This window comes from Lemur catta, chromosome 4 (genome assembly GCF_020740605.2).
Source record: "Lemur catta isolate mLemCat1 chromosome 4, mLemCat1.pri, whole genome shotgun sequence".
Lineage (NCBI taxonomy): Eukaryota > Metazoa > Chordata > Mammalia > Primates > Lemuridae > Lemur > Lemur catta.
Window position 1 is genome coordinate 80,675,924 of NC_059131.1, and position 17,689 is coordinate 80,693,612.

The 17,689-nt window shown below is 35.6% G+C and overlaps 1 protein-coding gene across 5 annotated transcripts in view; it reads left to right on the plus strand.

The window, feature by feature from the left end:
* CCDC138 (coiled-coil domain containing 138) overlaps nucleotides 1-17,689 on the plus strand; it is a 104,686-nt gene that overhangs the window by 24,116 nt on the left and 62,881 nt on the right. For all 5 annotated transcript variants that reach the window (XM_045550369.1, XM_045550371.1, XM_045550370.1 and 2 more), the window contains 2 exons: nucleotides 1,391-1,549; nucleotides 4,730-4,849. In XM_045550369.1, the coding sequence (XP_045406325.1) occupies nucleotides 1,391-1,549; nucleotides 4,730-4,849 (279 nt within the window). The remainder of the gene's footprint in view (nucleotides 1-1,390; nucleotides 1,550-4,729; nucleotides 4,850-17,689) is intronic.

Sequence of the window (17,689 nt, forward strand, 5' to 3'; positions counted from 1 at the left end):
TTGCGAGTGGCAAACACGTTGCACTTGACTTTGGAACTTGGGGAAAGATCTGAGCAGTTGTAGGTTGGGAACAATTAGCATATACTTGGTAAATTTAGCCATTGAGTTAATGTAAGCAAGCAGAGAGTATGTAAAGAATGAGAAGAAAAATGGCTGAAGCCCACATCCTGTGGAATGTTAGTGATTAAAGGACAATAGAGGAAGCAGAGCCTTCATAGGGGATTGATAAGCTGTTGACTAGGAGGGAAGTGGAATGTGGCAGCATGGAAGCCAGTGAACGCTGAGTATTTTAAGTTGGAGGAAATGGACACCTGTATCAAATGCTGTTGAGCTGCTGAGAGACTCAGTAAAATAAGGACTGAAAAATGACCTCTACGTTGAGTAATAGGCAAGTCATTTTGGTAGGGGGATGGGAATCGAAGCCCCAGATTAAAGTGGACTGAGGCGCGATTGGGAGACATGAAGAGGGCTCAGCAGTTGTACAAAGTTTTAAGGAAATTTGACTGTAAAGGGGAGGAGATAAGTGTGTGTGGCCAAGAGAGATTTAATTTCAGATGGGGTGGGAGAGATTGAAAATATTAAAGGTATAATCAGCAGAGCCTTAAGTCTATGAGATCCTGATCCTACCTTTGTAATAGGAGGGAAGGAGAAATGCATGTATATGTATTTTTTGAGCAGGAGATTGATGTTTCCTTCTGCTGTCTTGTTTTCCCTGTGAAGTTAGAGACCAGGCTATGTACAGAGAGTAGTGTGGGATGTGATGTATCAAAATTAGTAGAATAGAGAAGGGTCGAAATAGACACTGTGGAAAATGGGGAAGAGAGAGCTGACCATGAAAATATAAAAAGATTTCTAGACTGCATTGAGAACCCAATGGAGAAGTGACACCATGAATTCATAATGATGCCACTTTTCTCCGTGTGTGATTTTTCTCCATTGGTGTTTAACTGTCTGGTGTTGGGGTAGGGAAGGTGGTCTGTACATTAATCCAGGCCTGTGTGTCTTTCAGCCCTAGGGGATAGAAAGACAACAAGGTGAGGGAGAGGAGGATAGAGGTAAAGTAGTGACCATGGAGTTGAAGTGGAGCATGGAATTTAAGTGGATAGGTAATGAATTCTGTATAGTACTGATCCATTTTGCACTACAAATTCTCCTGAGTCATTGATATAGAATGTTGCTATAGTGTCACATCATTTTATAATAAGATAGAATTTTTGTGTGAGTTTACTTGCTGTACTAGTCTAGCTGTTACTGTAATCCAGATTCTCCTTAGGTACTCCTGTATTGCAGAAGACCATTTGATTAAACCACAATGTCAATTAAAAAATATAATTTTCAGAATTTGTGAATGTACTCTGTAAAAATATTTAAATCTGACATTTTGATACAGTGTGAAACTGCGGCACAACAGAAATTTGCTGAAGAACTTCAAAAGCGAGAAAGTTTTTTACTTGAAAGAGAACAGCTGCTTTTCAGACATGAAAATGCCTTGAGTAAAATTAAAGGTGTTGAAGAAGAGGTTCTTACAAGATTTCAAATTATAAAGGAGGTAACTATATAGCCTTTGATTTTAGAGTATTATTTCTCCTTTTTTTCCTTAGATTCACTAGTTATTAAACATTTTGCCACATTTTCTTTGTTGTCTTTCCCTTTCTCCTCTCCACACCCCCACACACACTTTTTTCCTGAACCATTTGAAAGTATACTAACTTGTAAAAATCATGACTCAGCATCCCTAAACAGTGTGTATCTGCTAAGAATAAGGACATTCTCCATAGCATTATCATTTCTGGAAAGTAATGCTAGTTAATTAATTAATATGAAATATAATTCCATGTTTACTTTCCCAGTGGGTCCCTAAATGTCTTATTGTTTTTTTGTTTTATCTTCTGATCAAGAAAGTAGACAAGATTCATGCATTATATTTGATGTCCTTTTGGTTTCTTTGAATCTAAAGCATTCAGCCTCACCATTTTTGTTTTTGTGAGACTTTTCTTTGAAGAGTCCAGGTCAGCAGTCATGTATGTCACATTCTGGATTTGCCTGATTGTTTCATAGCAATAATATTCACATGAAATGTTTTTGGCAAGAATGTTATATAGGTGGCACAATATACTTCTTTGCTTCATGCCAAGAGAGAGATTACTCTTTGTATAACTTACATACAGTAAAATTCATTGTGTTTGTTGTATATTTCCATGAGTTTTGAAAAATGCATAGTCTTGTGATCACCATCTTAATCAAGATAAATAGTTCCAGCATACCGAAAGTTTCCTTATGCTCTTACAGTTGTATCTTTCCCCCATCCTCAGCTCTTGGCAACCACTGATCTATTTTCTGGTCCTTTTCCAGAATGTCATGTAAATAGCATCATTTTATGATTTTTCTTTCTCTTTGATTTTCAGCTGCAATTTATGATGTATCTTGGCATGCTTTTCTTTGAGTTTATCCTTTTTATCGCTTTCTGAGCTTCTTGAATTTGTGAATTTATGTCTTTTGCCAAATTTGGGACATTTTCAGCCAATATTTCTTCAAATATTTTTTCTGCTCCAATTTCTTTCTCCTCTTCTCTGGATCTATAATGACTCATATACTAGTCCTTTGCTATTTTCCCACAGATTTCTGAGTCTCTGTTCCTTTTTTCTTGTATTTTTCTTCAATGCTTTTCAGATTGAATAATTTCCATTGATCTGTCTTTAAGTTCACTGTTTCTTTTTTTCATCTCTCAGCTCATTTAGTGAGTTTTTCATTTCTGATATTTTAAAGTTCTAAAATTTCAGTTATGTTCTTTTTAAAAAATACTTTTTTGTTCCCCTAAGAATTTCTGTCCATTGATTTTTTAGATTGTATTCAAGACCTTTTGGATATTATACTATATAGATTCTAGGTCCTATTATAGTCCTCTGAAGAATGTTGGTTTTTATGATATGTAAAGCATTCAACTCAATTAGGTTTAGACAACAGTTTTTTTTCACCTTGTATGGGAAGTGGTTCTAATCTCAGTTCAACTTTGAAAGCCTTTGCAGTGTTGCTATGGAGTGGTCTTGTGCCTGTGCCACTTAAAGGTTAGTCTGAGATTTGAGCAATGTTTAAAATCTTAGTTTAGTTCTCAAAGCTTTTGCTCTTCTGCTCTGGGTCTTCTTCATACATGTAGAGATGCACTGGGGGAGGGCAGGTTAGGCTGAGTCTTAGGTAGCATTTTTAAACTGAGCTCCATTCTCCAAGCCTTTGCTGTGCTGCATTTGGTCTGCCCTTTGCCTGGGTGGTTCAGGGGTGAGCCTGATTTGTACAGGTTCATACACACCAGACCAAGAGGATCTTCTTTCTGAGTCTCTTCTGCAAGATTCTCTCCACACTCCGGCTTGCAGGGGCCGCTCTTCCTGGTTTCTCTGCCAGAAAGACTGGCTTTCTCTCAGAACTTCAGTGGAAGTTTTTATTGTACTTCTCCATGACTGGGGCCCACCCTGGGGCAAAACCTTGAGAGAAAAGGAAAAATCAAAATACAGGAAACTTTACTCCTTGGGGGTTGCTTCTTCAAGTTTTCACTCCCTTCTGCAGTTTCTTACTCCTGTTTACTTTTCAGTCCTGAAGTAGTTTTTTTGTGTGTGTTTTGTCTAGGATTTTTAGTTATAGTCTGTGGGAAAAGTAGAGTGTGCCAGGCTTATCCTGCTGTGCTGGAAATGGAACTCACTTTATATATTTTTAATATCTTTTAGATATAGAAAAATGTGGACAATGAAAATATTAAACTAGTTTTTAAAATAAATGTATTTGTGACTATATCCTAAGTGATTTAAAGAATTATTTAGTATAATAATAAAATTACATGAAACTAAATTTTTCAGGTTATTGGATTTTTTTCCACAGGGCTATAAAGAAGGTATGCTTAGACTCTGTAATTTCTTATATCTCCATCCTTGTCTTATTCTTGATTCTCTCTTTAGGTTTCCCTACTATTCTTATTAAGTATAAAGATAGCTGGTTTATTTGTATTATATTATTTAGAAGAAGGAAATCCAGTTTCTTGATTTCCTGTAGAAATTTGCCTGTTTTAATACTTTATGAATAAATAGAGAGTAGAAGGTGAAAGAAGCTATAACAATTCACATTTTAAATCTAAAACATACTATTTTATTTAAATGTAATTAGAGGGAAAGTTGATTTGAATCATTTATAAATCATTATGAAGAGTCTAATAGTTTGAGGCTCAGAGAAATTTTATTATGTATTTAACATTTTTTGAGATATAAAGTTGACATCAAAAATATCAGCTACTCGGGAACTAGAAATTACTTTGTTCTATGGAATAGTTCTTGTACTCATCAAGGGTAATGCAGATTTTACATTAAAGCTATGAATAGCTTATTAGTTTCTCAAAAAGGATCAGAAATCCTCGTTTGTTTACTATCCCATGATGTCAAATACAAAATATTTCAGTGAGTTTCTGTGAGTGGATTTTTATGAGCAGAAGCAGAAAATAGACTTATTGCTACTTAATTTGTATGTTAATATGTTTTAATAGGTATTTCACAAATACTTTTGATGTTTTGTTGTTACTTTGGTAGATTGTACAGTTTTTATAAATTATTTGCACCTATGCTTAAATACACTATTAAATAGTTAAGGTTTTTATAATTGAAAGAGTTCTTTTAATTAATTTATGTTCAATAGTATTAGTGATATGTGATTTTTTTACCTCATTTTGAGATTAGTTTTTTTTTTCTTCTAGCAACATGATGCAGAAGTTGAACACTTAACTGAAGTTCTTAAGGAAAAGAATAAAGAAAGCAAAAGACTGAGGTCTTCTTTTGATGCATTGAAAGAATTGAATGATACATTAAAAAAACAAGTAAGGCTTGTTTAATATATATTAGACTATAAGACATTCTAAGAACTATATTGTTTAATAAATTATAAGTCAGCCTTAGAACATTTCAGCTAGAGAAAATTTTGATTAAATTTATTTGTTAGCTTTATTATAAAATATTTCCAAGTATAAATAAAGTATTCTTTTTTTTTTATTTTCTTTTTTGAGACAGAGTCTCACTTTGTTGCCCAGGCTAGAGTGAGTGCTGTGGTGTCAGCCTAGCTCACAGCAACCTCAAACTCCTGGGCTTAAGCGATCCTACTGCCTCAGCCTCCCGAGTAGCTGGGACTACAGGCATGCGCCACCATGCCTGGCTAATTTTTTCTATATATATTTTTAGTTGTCCAGATAATTTCTTTCTATTTTTAGTAGAGACAGGGTCTCGCTCAGGCTGGTCTCGAACTCCTGACCTCGAGTGATCCACCCGCCTTGGCCTCCCAGAGTGCTAGGATTACAGGCGTGAGCCACTGCGCTCGGCCTTAAAGTATTCTTAAGCTCATCGTTTTTTCTCTTCATCTGTTCTGGTAACCAACTGAGATATTTGGCGGTTTGAATTTTTTTTTAAATATAAAAGCATCACTAGATTAAAAATAAGCAAAAGAAAAAATCTGATAACCTGAAAACTAATGCCATTTCAGGCACTGATTTCTGGCTTTTTTACTTATTATTTTAACTGCTGTTACACATCACTATTTAGCATTCATTTATTTTCTGAGTTTCTGCTATATGCCGGGCACTGTACTAGACTCAATCCTCCACATTGCTCATGGTCTCATGGTTATAGAATGGTATCATATTGTACTAGAATATTTACATAAGTGGTGTAATTTAGGTCAATACATAATACTAAACTTGCATAACAAATATTTGTGTGAGTTGTGTCTTTTCTTTTTTTCACTTTATCAGTTTATGGCTGAAAAATATGAAAGCAAAGGAGTATATTAATGAGAGATAGGAAAATTATTATTGTGTATTAGATTGTATGGGGAGGAGAAATAGATGCACAGTAAGTGGAGTAAACCTAGTCATTTTGAAAATTAAAGCACTGGGCTGGGAAGCTTTATGGATTCTAAAATGTAGCTAAGCTCAGACTCTGAGAGATAATTTGCCTCCTAGGATTCCTTAGCCAGCTGACTATCCATCTGTTCTGCTTCTGCTTTTGATTACTTGTAATCTGTACTTGTTATAACTCTTCTCCTTAGCAGTGATAGCTGGGTACCTTGTTTCTCACTTGATCCAATTCTTTGGCTTCCCTGAATTCACATGGCTTCCCACAGTTGGACTATGAACTCAACAGACTGTTGTCTGTTTGGAAGCCTGGAGAGAGAACTCTTCCCCATTACAATCTCAGTTTAGTATCCTTTTGTGAGAAGGGTTTTTAATTGCTGGTATAGCATAGGCACATTGTTGCCCATACCTACCTCTTAGGTTCCTATAATCCTTAATAACTTTGCACATGTTTGCATGAATGTGTGTGTAGATATATGGATTTTTAATTGTTTGGACCTATTGATAATTGGATTTATGAGGTAGTATGTCTAAACTGAAAGAGCTTGGGAGGAACTCTTTGATACCAAGTAGCAGAATGCTTTCTTATGGTTACTTTGTTTAGAATAGTTGGGAGGTCAGCAAACATTTTCTGTTAAGGATCAGATAATAAATAGTAATATTTTGGGCTTAGGGGCCCATATGATCTCTGTCACAGTGACTCAACTCTTGACATCATACTGCAAATGCAACCACAGGCAATAATTGGCAGTGTTCCAAAATGACTTTATTAATAAAAATAAGCAGTGGACAGATTTGGCTTGCAGGCCATAGTTTGCCAACTTTTGGTGTTATGAATCACATATACTTTTAAATTTCTTAATAAAAGGTACATTATTTCTGTGGCTAACTTACATAGTAATTTATGATAACACTGGATATAAGTTTGCTAAAATAATAACAATATGAAAACATTTCTCATTAAGACTTGCCAAGCTGAGGACACAAGGATTAATGGTCAGGACCAGCAGGGAGAGAGTCCCTGTGAACACCCCAGGATCTCAGTCGAGAGAAGCAGAGCTGCACTTTGGAAGCAGGCGAACAAAAAGGAAGACAGAACCTTCCTCAAACTGAAACCTTGATTATTCCCCGTTCTTGATCAGATTATGGTTCTTACTCCTCAGTTGAAATACCTAGGAGAGGAAAAGATGACCCCACTCTGGAAGAAGATGTCACATGTAGCCTTTATAATGTTTTATGTACAATGTCTTTCATTCTATACAACATTAATAAGCGCATCAAAAAACAATCACGTGACTAAATATGAAGAAATAAACTCCAGAGAATATAAACATACCTGCAAATGATCCCTATATTGGAGTTAACAGGCAGTGACTTTAAAATAATGCTTAATATGTTCAAGAAAGTAAAAAAAAAAGATTAAAAACGTCACTAGAGAACTGGAATTTATAAAAAGGAGCTAAATAGAAATTCTAAACTGAAAAATATACTAATTGAACTTAACAGTAATGATGAATAGATTTTTAACTTATTTTTAATTGACACATAAGTGTACATAATTATGGGGTACAATGTGATATTTTGATACATGTGTACAATGTGTAGTGATTAAAATTGTAGTAATTAGCAAATCTATCACCTCAAACATTTATCATTTCTTTTTGTTGGGGAACATTCAAAATCCTCTCTTCTATTTGAAAATATACCATAAATTGTTAATTATATTAATAGTTACAGTGCTATAGAACACTAGATTTACTTCTCCTGTCTAGTTGTATTAAGTAATTTTGTATTTGTTAACCAACTTCATCCGATCCCCTCCTCCCTGCCACTCTTCCCAGCCTCTAGTAACCAATATTCTACTCTCTAATTCTGTAAGATCAACCTTTTTTTTTTTTAGCTTCCACATATGAGTGAAAATATGGTATTCATCTTTCTGTGCCTGGCTTATTTCACATAACATTATGTTCTCCAGGCTCATCCATGTTGCCATGAATGACAGGATTTTGTTCTTTTTTGTGGCTGAATAGTTTTCCATTATGTATATATACCACATTTTCTTGATCCTTTCACTCATTGATGGGCAAATAGGTTAATTTACCATCTTGGCTATTGTGAATAGTGATATAATAAAATAAACATGGGAGTCTTTGACATACTGATTTCCTTTTCTTTGGATATTTACCTACTAAAGGGATTGCTGGATCATACGATAGCCACATTTTTAGTTTTTTGGGTAACTGCCATACTGTTCTTTCCATAATGGCTGTATTAATTTACATTCCCACCAACAGTGAAAGAGTTCCCCTTTCTCTACATCCTCGCCAATGCTTATTATTTTTTATCTTTTTGATAATAGCCATTCTAACTGGGATGAGATGATATCTCATCATGGGTTAGATTTACATTTCCCTGGTAATTGGTGATGTTGAGCATTTTTTCATTTACTTTGTGGCCATTTGTATGCCTTCATTTGAGAAATGTCTATTCAGATCACTTACCCATTTTATTTGGATTATTTGTCTTTTTGCTGTTGAATTGAGTTTCTCCTATATTCTGGATCTTAATCCCTTGTCAGATGAATAGTTCACAAATATTTTCTCCCATTCTGCAGGTTGTCTCTTTGTTGATTATTTCCTTTGCCGTGTAAAGCTTTTTAGTTTGATATAATCCCATTTGTCTGTTTGCTTTTGTTGCCTGTGCTTTTGAGTTCTTATTCATAAAACCTTTGCCTCGGCCAGTGTCCTGAAACATTTCCCCTATGTTTTCTTCAAGTAGTTTCATAGTTTTGGGTCTTTAATCCATTTTGAGTTGATTTTTGTAAATGGTGATATGTAGGGGTTTAGTTTCATTCTTCTGCATATGGATATCCAGTTTTCCCAGCACCGTGTATTCAGGAGACTGTTCTTTCCCCAGTGAGTGTTCTTGACACCTTTGTCAAAAATCAGTTGGCTGTTATATGTGGATTTATTAATATTTCTGGATTCTCTATTATGTTCCATTAGTCTATGTGTCTGGTTTTATGCCAGTACCATGCTGTTGTGGTTACTATAGCTTTGTACGCTATTTTGAAGTCAGGTAGTGTTATGCTTCCAGCTTTATTATTTTTGCTCAGGATTGCATTGGCTATTTGGGGTCTTTCGTGGTTCCACGTGAATTTTAGGATTGGTTTTTCTATTTGTGAATGTCATTGGTATTTTTATATGTTGTTGATATTTGATAGAGATTGTATTTAATCTGTAGATCAGTTTGGGTAGTGTGGTCTTTTTAACAGTATTCTATTTCATGAACATGAGATACCTCCATTTTTTTGTGTCCCCTTTAATTTCATTCCTCAGTGTTTTATAATTTTCTTTATAGAAATCTTTCACCTTCATTGTTAAATTTATTTCTAAGTATTTTGGAGGTTTTTTTGTGGCTATTGTACTTGAGATTCCTTTGTTTTATTTTTCAGCTAGTTAGTTGTTGGTATATAGAAACACTGCTGATTTTTGTATGTTCATTGTTGTATCCTGCAACTTTATTGAATTTTTTTTACCAGTTCTAAGAATTTTTTGGTACAGTGTCTGGGCTTTTTATTAATATATAAAAGCATGTCATCTGCAAAAAGGATTCTTTTTGTTGTATATGCCCTTTATTTCTTTCTATTACCTAATTGCTCTGGCTAGTACTTCCAGTACTATATTAAATAAGAGAGGTGAGCGTGGTATCCTTCTCTTGTTCCAGTTCTTAGAGGAAACACTTTCAGATTTTCCCTGTTCAGTATGATGTTAGCTGTGGGTTTGTCATGTATGCCTTTTAATATGTTGAGGTGTTTCCTTCTATACCTATTTTGTTGAGAGCTTTCATCATGAAGGGATGTTGAATTTCATCAAATACTTTTTCTGCGTCTATTGAGATCATATGGTTTTTGTCCTTCATTCTGTTGATGTGATGTATCACATTTACTGATTTGCTTACGATGAATCTTCCTTGTATCTCTGAGATAAATATCACTTGATTATGGTGTATATTCTTTTTGATGTGCTGTGGAATTTGTTTTGCTGATATTTTGTTGAGGATTTTTGCATCTATATTTATCAGGAATATTGGCCTGTAATTTTTATATTGTGTCCTGGCCTGGTATTAGTATCAGGGTTATGGTGGCCTTGTAGAATGACTTTGGAAGAATTCCCTTCCCTTCAGTGTTTTGGAATAATTTGAGAAGAATTGATATTAGTTCTTTTTTAAAAGTTTGGTGGAATTCAGCAGTGAAGCTGTTTAGGCTTTTCTTTGCTGGGAGACTTTTTATTACTGGTTGAGTCTTATTACTCGTTATTGGCCTGTCCTGGCTCTTTATTTCCTCTTGGTTCAGTCTTAGTAGGTCCTATATTTTCAGGAATTTATCTGTTTCCTCTAGGTTTTCCAATTTGTTGTTGTATAGTTGTTCATAGTAGACTCTAATGATCCTTTGTGTTTCTGTGGTATAAGTTGTAACGTCTCCTTTTGGTTTGATTTTATTTGGGTCTTTTCTCTTTTTTTCTTATTTTGTCTGGCTAATGGTTTGCTAAGTTTGTCTTTTGAAAACACCAACTTTTTCTGTTGTTGATCTTTTATATTGTTTTTAATCTCTAATTTATTTCTGCTCTGATCTTTCTTTCCTTCTAATTTTGGCTTTGGTTTGTTCTTGCTCTTTGAGTTTCTTGACATGCATCATTTGGTAATTTATTTGAAATCTTTCTACTTTTTTGATGTGGGCATTTATTACTGTAAACTTTCCTCTTAATACTGCTTTTTCAATATCCCATAGGTTTGGGATGTTTGTGTTTCCATTTCCATTTGTTTCCAGAAATTTTAAATTTTTCTTAATTTCTTCATTGACCCATTGGTTGTTCAGGAGCATATTGTTTAGTTTTCATGTATCTGTACATCTTCTAAAGTTTTTTTTGTTATTGATTTCTAGTTTTATTCCACTGTGGTTAGAAGATATTCTTGATACAATTTTGAATTTTTAAAAGTTTGTTGAGACCAGTTTTGTGGGCTAACATATGGTCAGTCCTGGAGAGTATTCTATATGCTGAAGAAAAAAGAATGTGTATTTGGAGCTCTTGGATGAAATGTTCTATAAATATTTGTTAAGTCCATTTGGTCTATAGTACAGTATAAGTCTGATATTTCTTTGTTGATTTTCAATCTAGTGATCTGCCCAGTATGGAGAGTGGAGTGTTGAATTCTCCCATTATTAGAGTATTAGACTCTATCTCTCCCTTTAAATCTGGTAACATTTACTTTATATATCTTGGTGCTCCAGTGTTGGGTGCATATATATATATAATATACACAAATATATTTAGAATTGTTATATCCTCTTGCTGAATTTATTTGTTTATTATCATAGAACAACCTTTGTCTCTTTTTCTAGATCTTGACTTCAAGTCTGTTTTATCTGTTATAATTATAGCTACTTCTGCTTGGTTTTAGTTTCCGTTTACATGGAATATGTTTTTCGATGCCTTCACTTTTAGTCTATGTGTGTCTTTACAGGCGAAGCAAGTTTCTTGTAGGCAACATATATGTGGGTATTTTCTTTTAATTTATTGGCTAGTCTAAATCTTTCAATTGGGGAATTTGTTTACATTTAAGTTTATTAGTGATAGGTGAGGACTTACTCCTGTCATTTTGTTCATTGTTTTCTGGTGTTTTAAATATGTTTTTTTCCTCTTATTGTTTTCCTTTATAGTTTGATCATTTTCTGTAGTGATATGGTTTTTATTCTTTCTCTTTGTCATTTGTGTATCTGCTCTATCATTGAGTTTCATGCTATCACATGTTTTCATGATGGTAGTTATCATTCTTTCACTTTTAGATGTAGGACACCCTTAAGCATTTCTTGTTGGGCTGGTCTAGTGATAAATTTCTTCAGTTTTTGCTTTACTGAGAAAGATTTTATTTCTTCTTTATTTCTGAAGGATAGTTTTGATGGGTATTCTTGGCTGACAGGCTTTTTCCCCCAGCATTTTTTTTTTTTTTTTTTTTTGAGACAGAGTCTCGCTTTGTTGCCCTGGCTAGAGTGAGTGCCGTGGCATCAGCCTAGCTCACAGCAACCTCAAACTCCTGGGCTTAAGCGATCCTACTGCCTCAGCCTCCCAAGTAGCTGGGACTACAGGCGTGCGCCACCATGCCCGCTTAATTTTTTCTGTATATATTTTTTAGTTGGCCAGATAATTTCTTTTTATTTTTAGTAGAGACAGGGTCTCACTCTTGCTCATGCTGGTCTTGAACTCCTGACCTCGAGCGATCCACCTGCCTCGGCCTCCCAGAGTGCCAGGATTACAGGCGTGAGCCACTGCGCCTGGCCTTCTCCCAACATTTTGAATATATTATCCTGTTCTCTCTTGGCCTATAAAGTTTCTTTGGAGAAATCTGCTGTTATTCTAATGGGGATGATTCCCTTATATGTGACTTGACATTTTTCTGTTGATGTTTTTAGAATTCTCTTTTTTGTCTTTGTCTTTTGATAATTTGACTATAATGTACCTTGGGGAGGGCTTTTTTAGAGTTAAATCTATTTGGGAACCTATAAGCATCTTGGATCTGAATGTCCATATCTCTCCTCACATGGGAAATTTTCAGCTATTATTTTATTAAATAGGTTTTCTACACCTTTTTCCATCTTTTCTTCTGTAACTCATAATGCAAAAATTGATTACTTAAGGGTGTCTCATAAGTCCTGTAGGCTTTCTTCATTCTTTTCTTTCTGTTTTTTTTTTTTTTTTGTGGTCTACCTGTGCTATTTCAAAAGACATGTCTTCAAGTTCATAAATTCTCTTTTCTGATTCACATATTCTGTTGTTGACTCTTTCAATTATATTTTTAATTTCATTCGTTGAATTCTTCAGCTTCAAGATTTCTATGTATTTCTTTTTATGATGTCTATTTCTTTGTTGAATTTCTCCTTCAGATCATGAGTTGTATCTTTTATTTCATCAAAATGTTTATCTGTATTGTATCTCACTGAGTTTCCTTAAGATCATTATTTTGAATTCCTAAAATTTTATGGAATTTATAAATTTTCTGTTTTGGGGGTGGTCTGTTACTAGAGAATTATTATTTTGGCAGTGTCATGTTTCCTTCCATTTTCACTCTTCTTGTTTCCCTATGTTGATATCTGTGCATGTGGAGGAACAGTTGCCTTTTTTAGTTTTATAGAGTAGCTTTTGTAGGGAAAAGTTTATTCCTGTGGATGGGTCCTAAGGTGTTGTTTGGGTGGGGTGCATTGGCTTTGGTTCTGGGTGGACACGGTAGTCTCCATACAGTTTCTTCAACTGTAATTCATGTTAGTGATCTTTGCAAGTGCCTCAGTGGGCTAGGCTATAGGAGTTTGTGGTGGCGGCGTAGCTTTGCTGGTGCAGACCTCCCAGGCTGGTTCTCAGGCTAGGAGCATATGCATGCAGGCAGTGGGTTGGACAGTTCAGTGACCGGCTTGTTGGGGATCACACCTGCTGGGCTGTTTCTCTAGCTGGGGGTGTGCATGTTGATTTAGTTGGTTTAGCTGGTTTGGGGGTGGGTACACTGGAGGAGGGTCCATTGGCCTGTTTCTCCAGCCAGGGATGTGAGCGCATGGTGATTCAGTGACTTAGGGTCAGCCTCATTGGGTACAGGTCCACTAAATTGTTTTTCCAACCAGAGGTACCAGGTGGACTCGCAAGGTGAAGGTTTGACAGACTATTTTTCCAACCTGATGTGCAGATGTGTGTCATTTCTGCTTGCCTGGTGTTGGCTTCTCCACTGTGTGTGATCAAAGTCAAGACAGTTCTTGGGCCTGCGTTCCAAGCAGCTTGAGTTGTAGTGTTGTGCCATCTGTGTGGGCTTGGTGGAATGACAGTGGAGCCCAGGGCTGGAGAAGTAAATGGCTATTGGCCTTCAGAACAAGGCACACTTCAGCAGTGGTTGTGGTTTGAAGATGGCTCCATGTTGCAGCAGCTTGGGTCACAGGCGTTTGGGGAGTGTACAATATGTGTTCCTACTCTGGAATAATGCAGCTACATGATTTCCAGGCAGTTCCTCAAACTGGGCTCAGGGCTTGTGAAGAATGTACGGTTGATGGGGGCCTTCTGCTTACCTTTTCCCTGGAAGGGGAAGTCCTTCCTGGCTATGAGCCAATCCCAGTGGGGGAGCAGGGCAGAAGAAGCCAGGTGCCTTACTCAACTCTATGTGCTCCCTTCCTGGGCTTTCGTACTCCACAGGGATCTTGCCACTGCTTACCTGTACTCCGGTGCTCTCTGTCAGACACTGCAGTTGAATGTGAATTGTTTATTCATTGATTTGGTTCTTCATTGTTGGAGGGGAGAAGGACCAGACACCTTTAGTCAACCATATCGCTGACCTAATGAATGGGTTTAACAACAGATGAGATACAGAAGAAGAAAGGATTAGTGAACTGGAAGATAGTTTCGTAAAAAGTCTCCAGATTGAAGCATTGAGTGAAGAAAATAGAAAATTTAGGAAAGAGACATGTGGTACATAGTTAAGAAGTTTAATAAATGGGAGTTCCATAAGGAAAAGAAAGAGAATTGGGGCAAAAGCCAAATATATGAAGATACAATAAACAAGAATTTTTAAAAACTAGTAAAAGATGTCAACTACAGATTTAAGAAACTGTTATTAAGCAGGATTAAAATTAAAGAAAACTGTATATAGGCACATCATTTTAAGACTCTTAAAAACTGTAGATAAAGAGAAAATCTTAAAGTGGTCAGAGAAAAAAACAGCACCTTACCTTCAACGAAGCAGCAGAAGACTTTTGTCTGGCTTTTAGGGAGGAAATACTACATACCTCAAACATGGAATAGAACAAGAGAAGAAATTTCTTTTACTTGTTGTATACAGCCAGCATAACCTTGAAGCTAAACTTTGACATTATAAGAAAAGAACAATGTATACAGTCTGTCTCAGAAATATAGGTACAAAAATTTTAAAATATTAGTAAACTGAATCCAGTGATACATAAAATGTGATACATACATACACAACTTAGCAGCATTTAGTCCAGGAAAACTTGGATGGGTCAACCTTTGAAAATTAATGCATTATCTAATAAAAAGAGAAAAATTATATGACAGTTTCTATTGATATAAAATTTAGCAACAACTCATGATAATAACTAGTAAAAGAAGAGAATTTCTTAAATCTGATAGAGTACCTACAAAAACATCCAACAACAAAATGATATTTAATGGTAAGTTATTGAAAGCTTTTCCCTTTGAGAGCAAAACAAAATAAATGTGCTTGCTGTTACCACTTCTGTTGAAAATTGTCATGAAAGTTCTAGTCAAAGCAATAAGGGAAAAAACTATAAGGATTGGAAAGGGAGGAGATATTAATAATACTCATTCACAGTTTACATGTACATAGGTATCTAAAAGAGTGTATAATAGACAAACTCTTAGAATTAATAAGTAAGTATAGCAGAATCTCTGGATGTGAGTTCAATATACATAAATTTAGTCTATTTCTATATATCAACAATGATCAAATAATGCTATTTATTGAAAGATACCATAGGTAATATCATAAAAAATCATTGGATACCCAGGATTAAATCTAAAGAAAGTTGTGTAAGATATCTATACTTAAAACTACAAAATATTATTAAAAGAAAATAAAGAAGACCTTGGGCTGGGTGCGGTGGCTCATGCCTGTAATCCTAGCACTCTGGGAGGCTGAGGCGGGTGGATCGCTTGAGGTCAGGAGTTCGAGACCAGCCTGAGCAAGAGTGAAACCCCGTTTCTACTAAAAATAGAAAGAAATTATCTGGCCAACTAAAAATATATATAGAAAAAATTAGCTGGGCATGGTGGCGCATGCCTGTAGTCCCAGCTACTCGGGAGGGTAAGGCAGTAGGATTGCTTAAGCCCAGGAGTTTGAGGTTGCTGTGAGCTAGGCTGACGCCACGGCACTCACTCTAGCCTAGACAACAGAGTGAGACTCTGTCTCAAAAAAAAAAAAAAAAAGACCTAAATAAATTGAAGATATGTTATGTTCATGAATGGGAAGACTCAATATTGTAAAGATGTCAGTTTTTCCCATTGTGTGTGTGTGTGTGTGTGTGTGTGTGTGTGTGTATGTGTATAAAATACAATCCCAATAATAACTCATTGCACTACATACTTATATTCATACACATTTCTTTATATGTGGTCTAGTTCAATAAAAATTTTACTTGAAAAATATTTCCCACTAAAACATACTTTTTTTTTTAAAGACACAGAGTCTTACTCTGTTCCCCAGGCTGGCAGGCTGGAGTGCAGTGGCCTGATCATAGCTCATTGCAGCCTCAAATTCCTGGGTTCAAATAATCCTCTTGCCTCAGCCTCCCTTAGCTAGGACTATAGGCACATGGTGTGTGCCAACAAGCCTGGCTAATTTTTTAAAAAATTTTTTGTAGAGACAAGATCTCATGTTGCCCTGGCTGGTCTTGAACACCTGGCCTCAAGCAGTATTCCCACATCAGTTTCTCACAATGCTGGGATTACAGATGTGAGCCACTGCACCCAGCCAAAAATATATGCTATTAAGACGTCTGGATTTCTCCCCATAGAGGTCTTTCACCTCCTTAGTTAAATATATTCCTGGGCATTTTATTTTCTTTGTTGCTATTGTGAAAGGTATGGAGTCTTTGATTTGGTTCTTACCTTGACTATTATTTGTGTATAGGAATTCTGTGATTTATAGACATTGATTTTGTAATCTGAGACTTTGCTAAGTTTATCAATTCCAGTAGTGTCTTGGCAGAATCTAGATATAGAATCATATAATCAGCAAAGAACAATAGTTTGACCTCTTCTGCCCCCATTCGTATGGGACTTCCAGCACTATGTTGAATAGAAGTGGTGATAGAGGGCAACCTTGTCTGGTTCCAGGTCTAAGCGGGAATGCTTTCAATTTCTCCCTGTTCAGTATAATGTTGGCTGTGGGTTTGTCACATTTGGCTTTTATCATTTTGAGGTTAAGTCCTGATCGGTAGAATCAACACTGTTAAAATGTCTGTATTACCCAAAGTGATGTACAGATTCAATACAATCCCTATTAAAATACCAACATCATTTTTCACAGATCTAGAAAAAATAATTGTGTGCTTTGTATGGAACCAGAGAAGACTCTGTATAGCCAAAACAACCTTAAGCAAAAAGAACAATTTGAGAGGCATCAATTTTCCAGACTTCAAGCTATACTACGAGGCTATAGTAACCAAAACAGCATGGTAAGGGCACAAGAACAGAGACATTGACCAGCGGATCAGGACAGGGAACTCAAATATAAAACCATCCTCATATAGGCATCCAATCTTTGACAAAGTAGACAAAAACATACACTGGGGATAAGAATCTCTATTCAGTAAATGGTGCTGGGAAAATTGGATAACCACATGTAGAAGACTGAAACAAGATCTGCATCTCTCATCACACACAAAAATCAACTCACGATGGATAACAGACTTAAACCTAAGGCATGAAAACTATAAGAACTGTAGAAGAAAATATTGGAAAAACTCTTATAGGCATAGAATTTATGAAGAAGACCCCAAAGGCAATCACAGCATCATCAAAAATAAATAATTGGGACCTGATTAAATTAAAAAGCTTCTGCACAGCCAAGGAAACAATCATTAGAGTGAATAGACAGCCTATAGAATGGGGAGAATATTTGCATGCTATATATCTGATAAAGGGCTGATAAGTAGAATCTATACATAATCAAATCAGCATGAAAAAAAAATCTAACAACTCCATTAAAAAGTGGGCAAAAGACTTGAAAAGAAACTTTTCAAAAGAA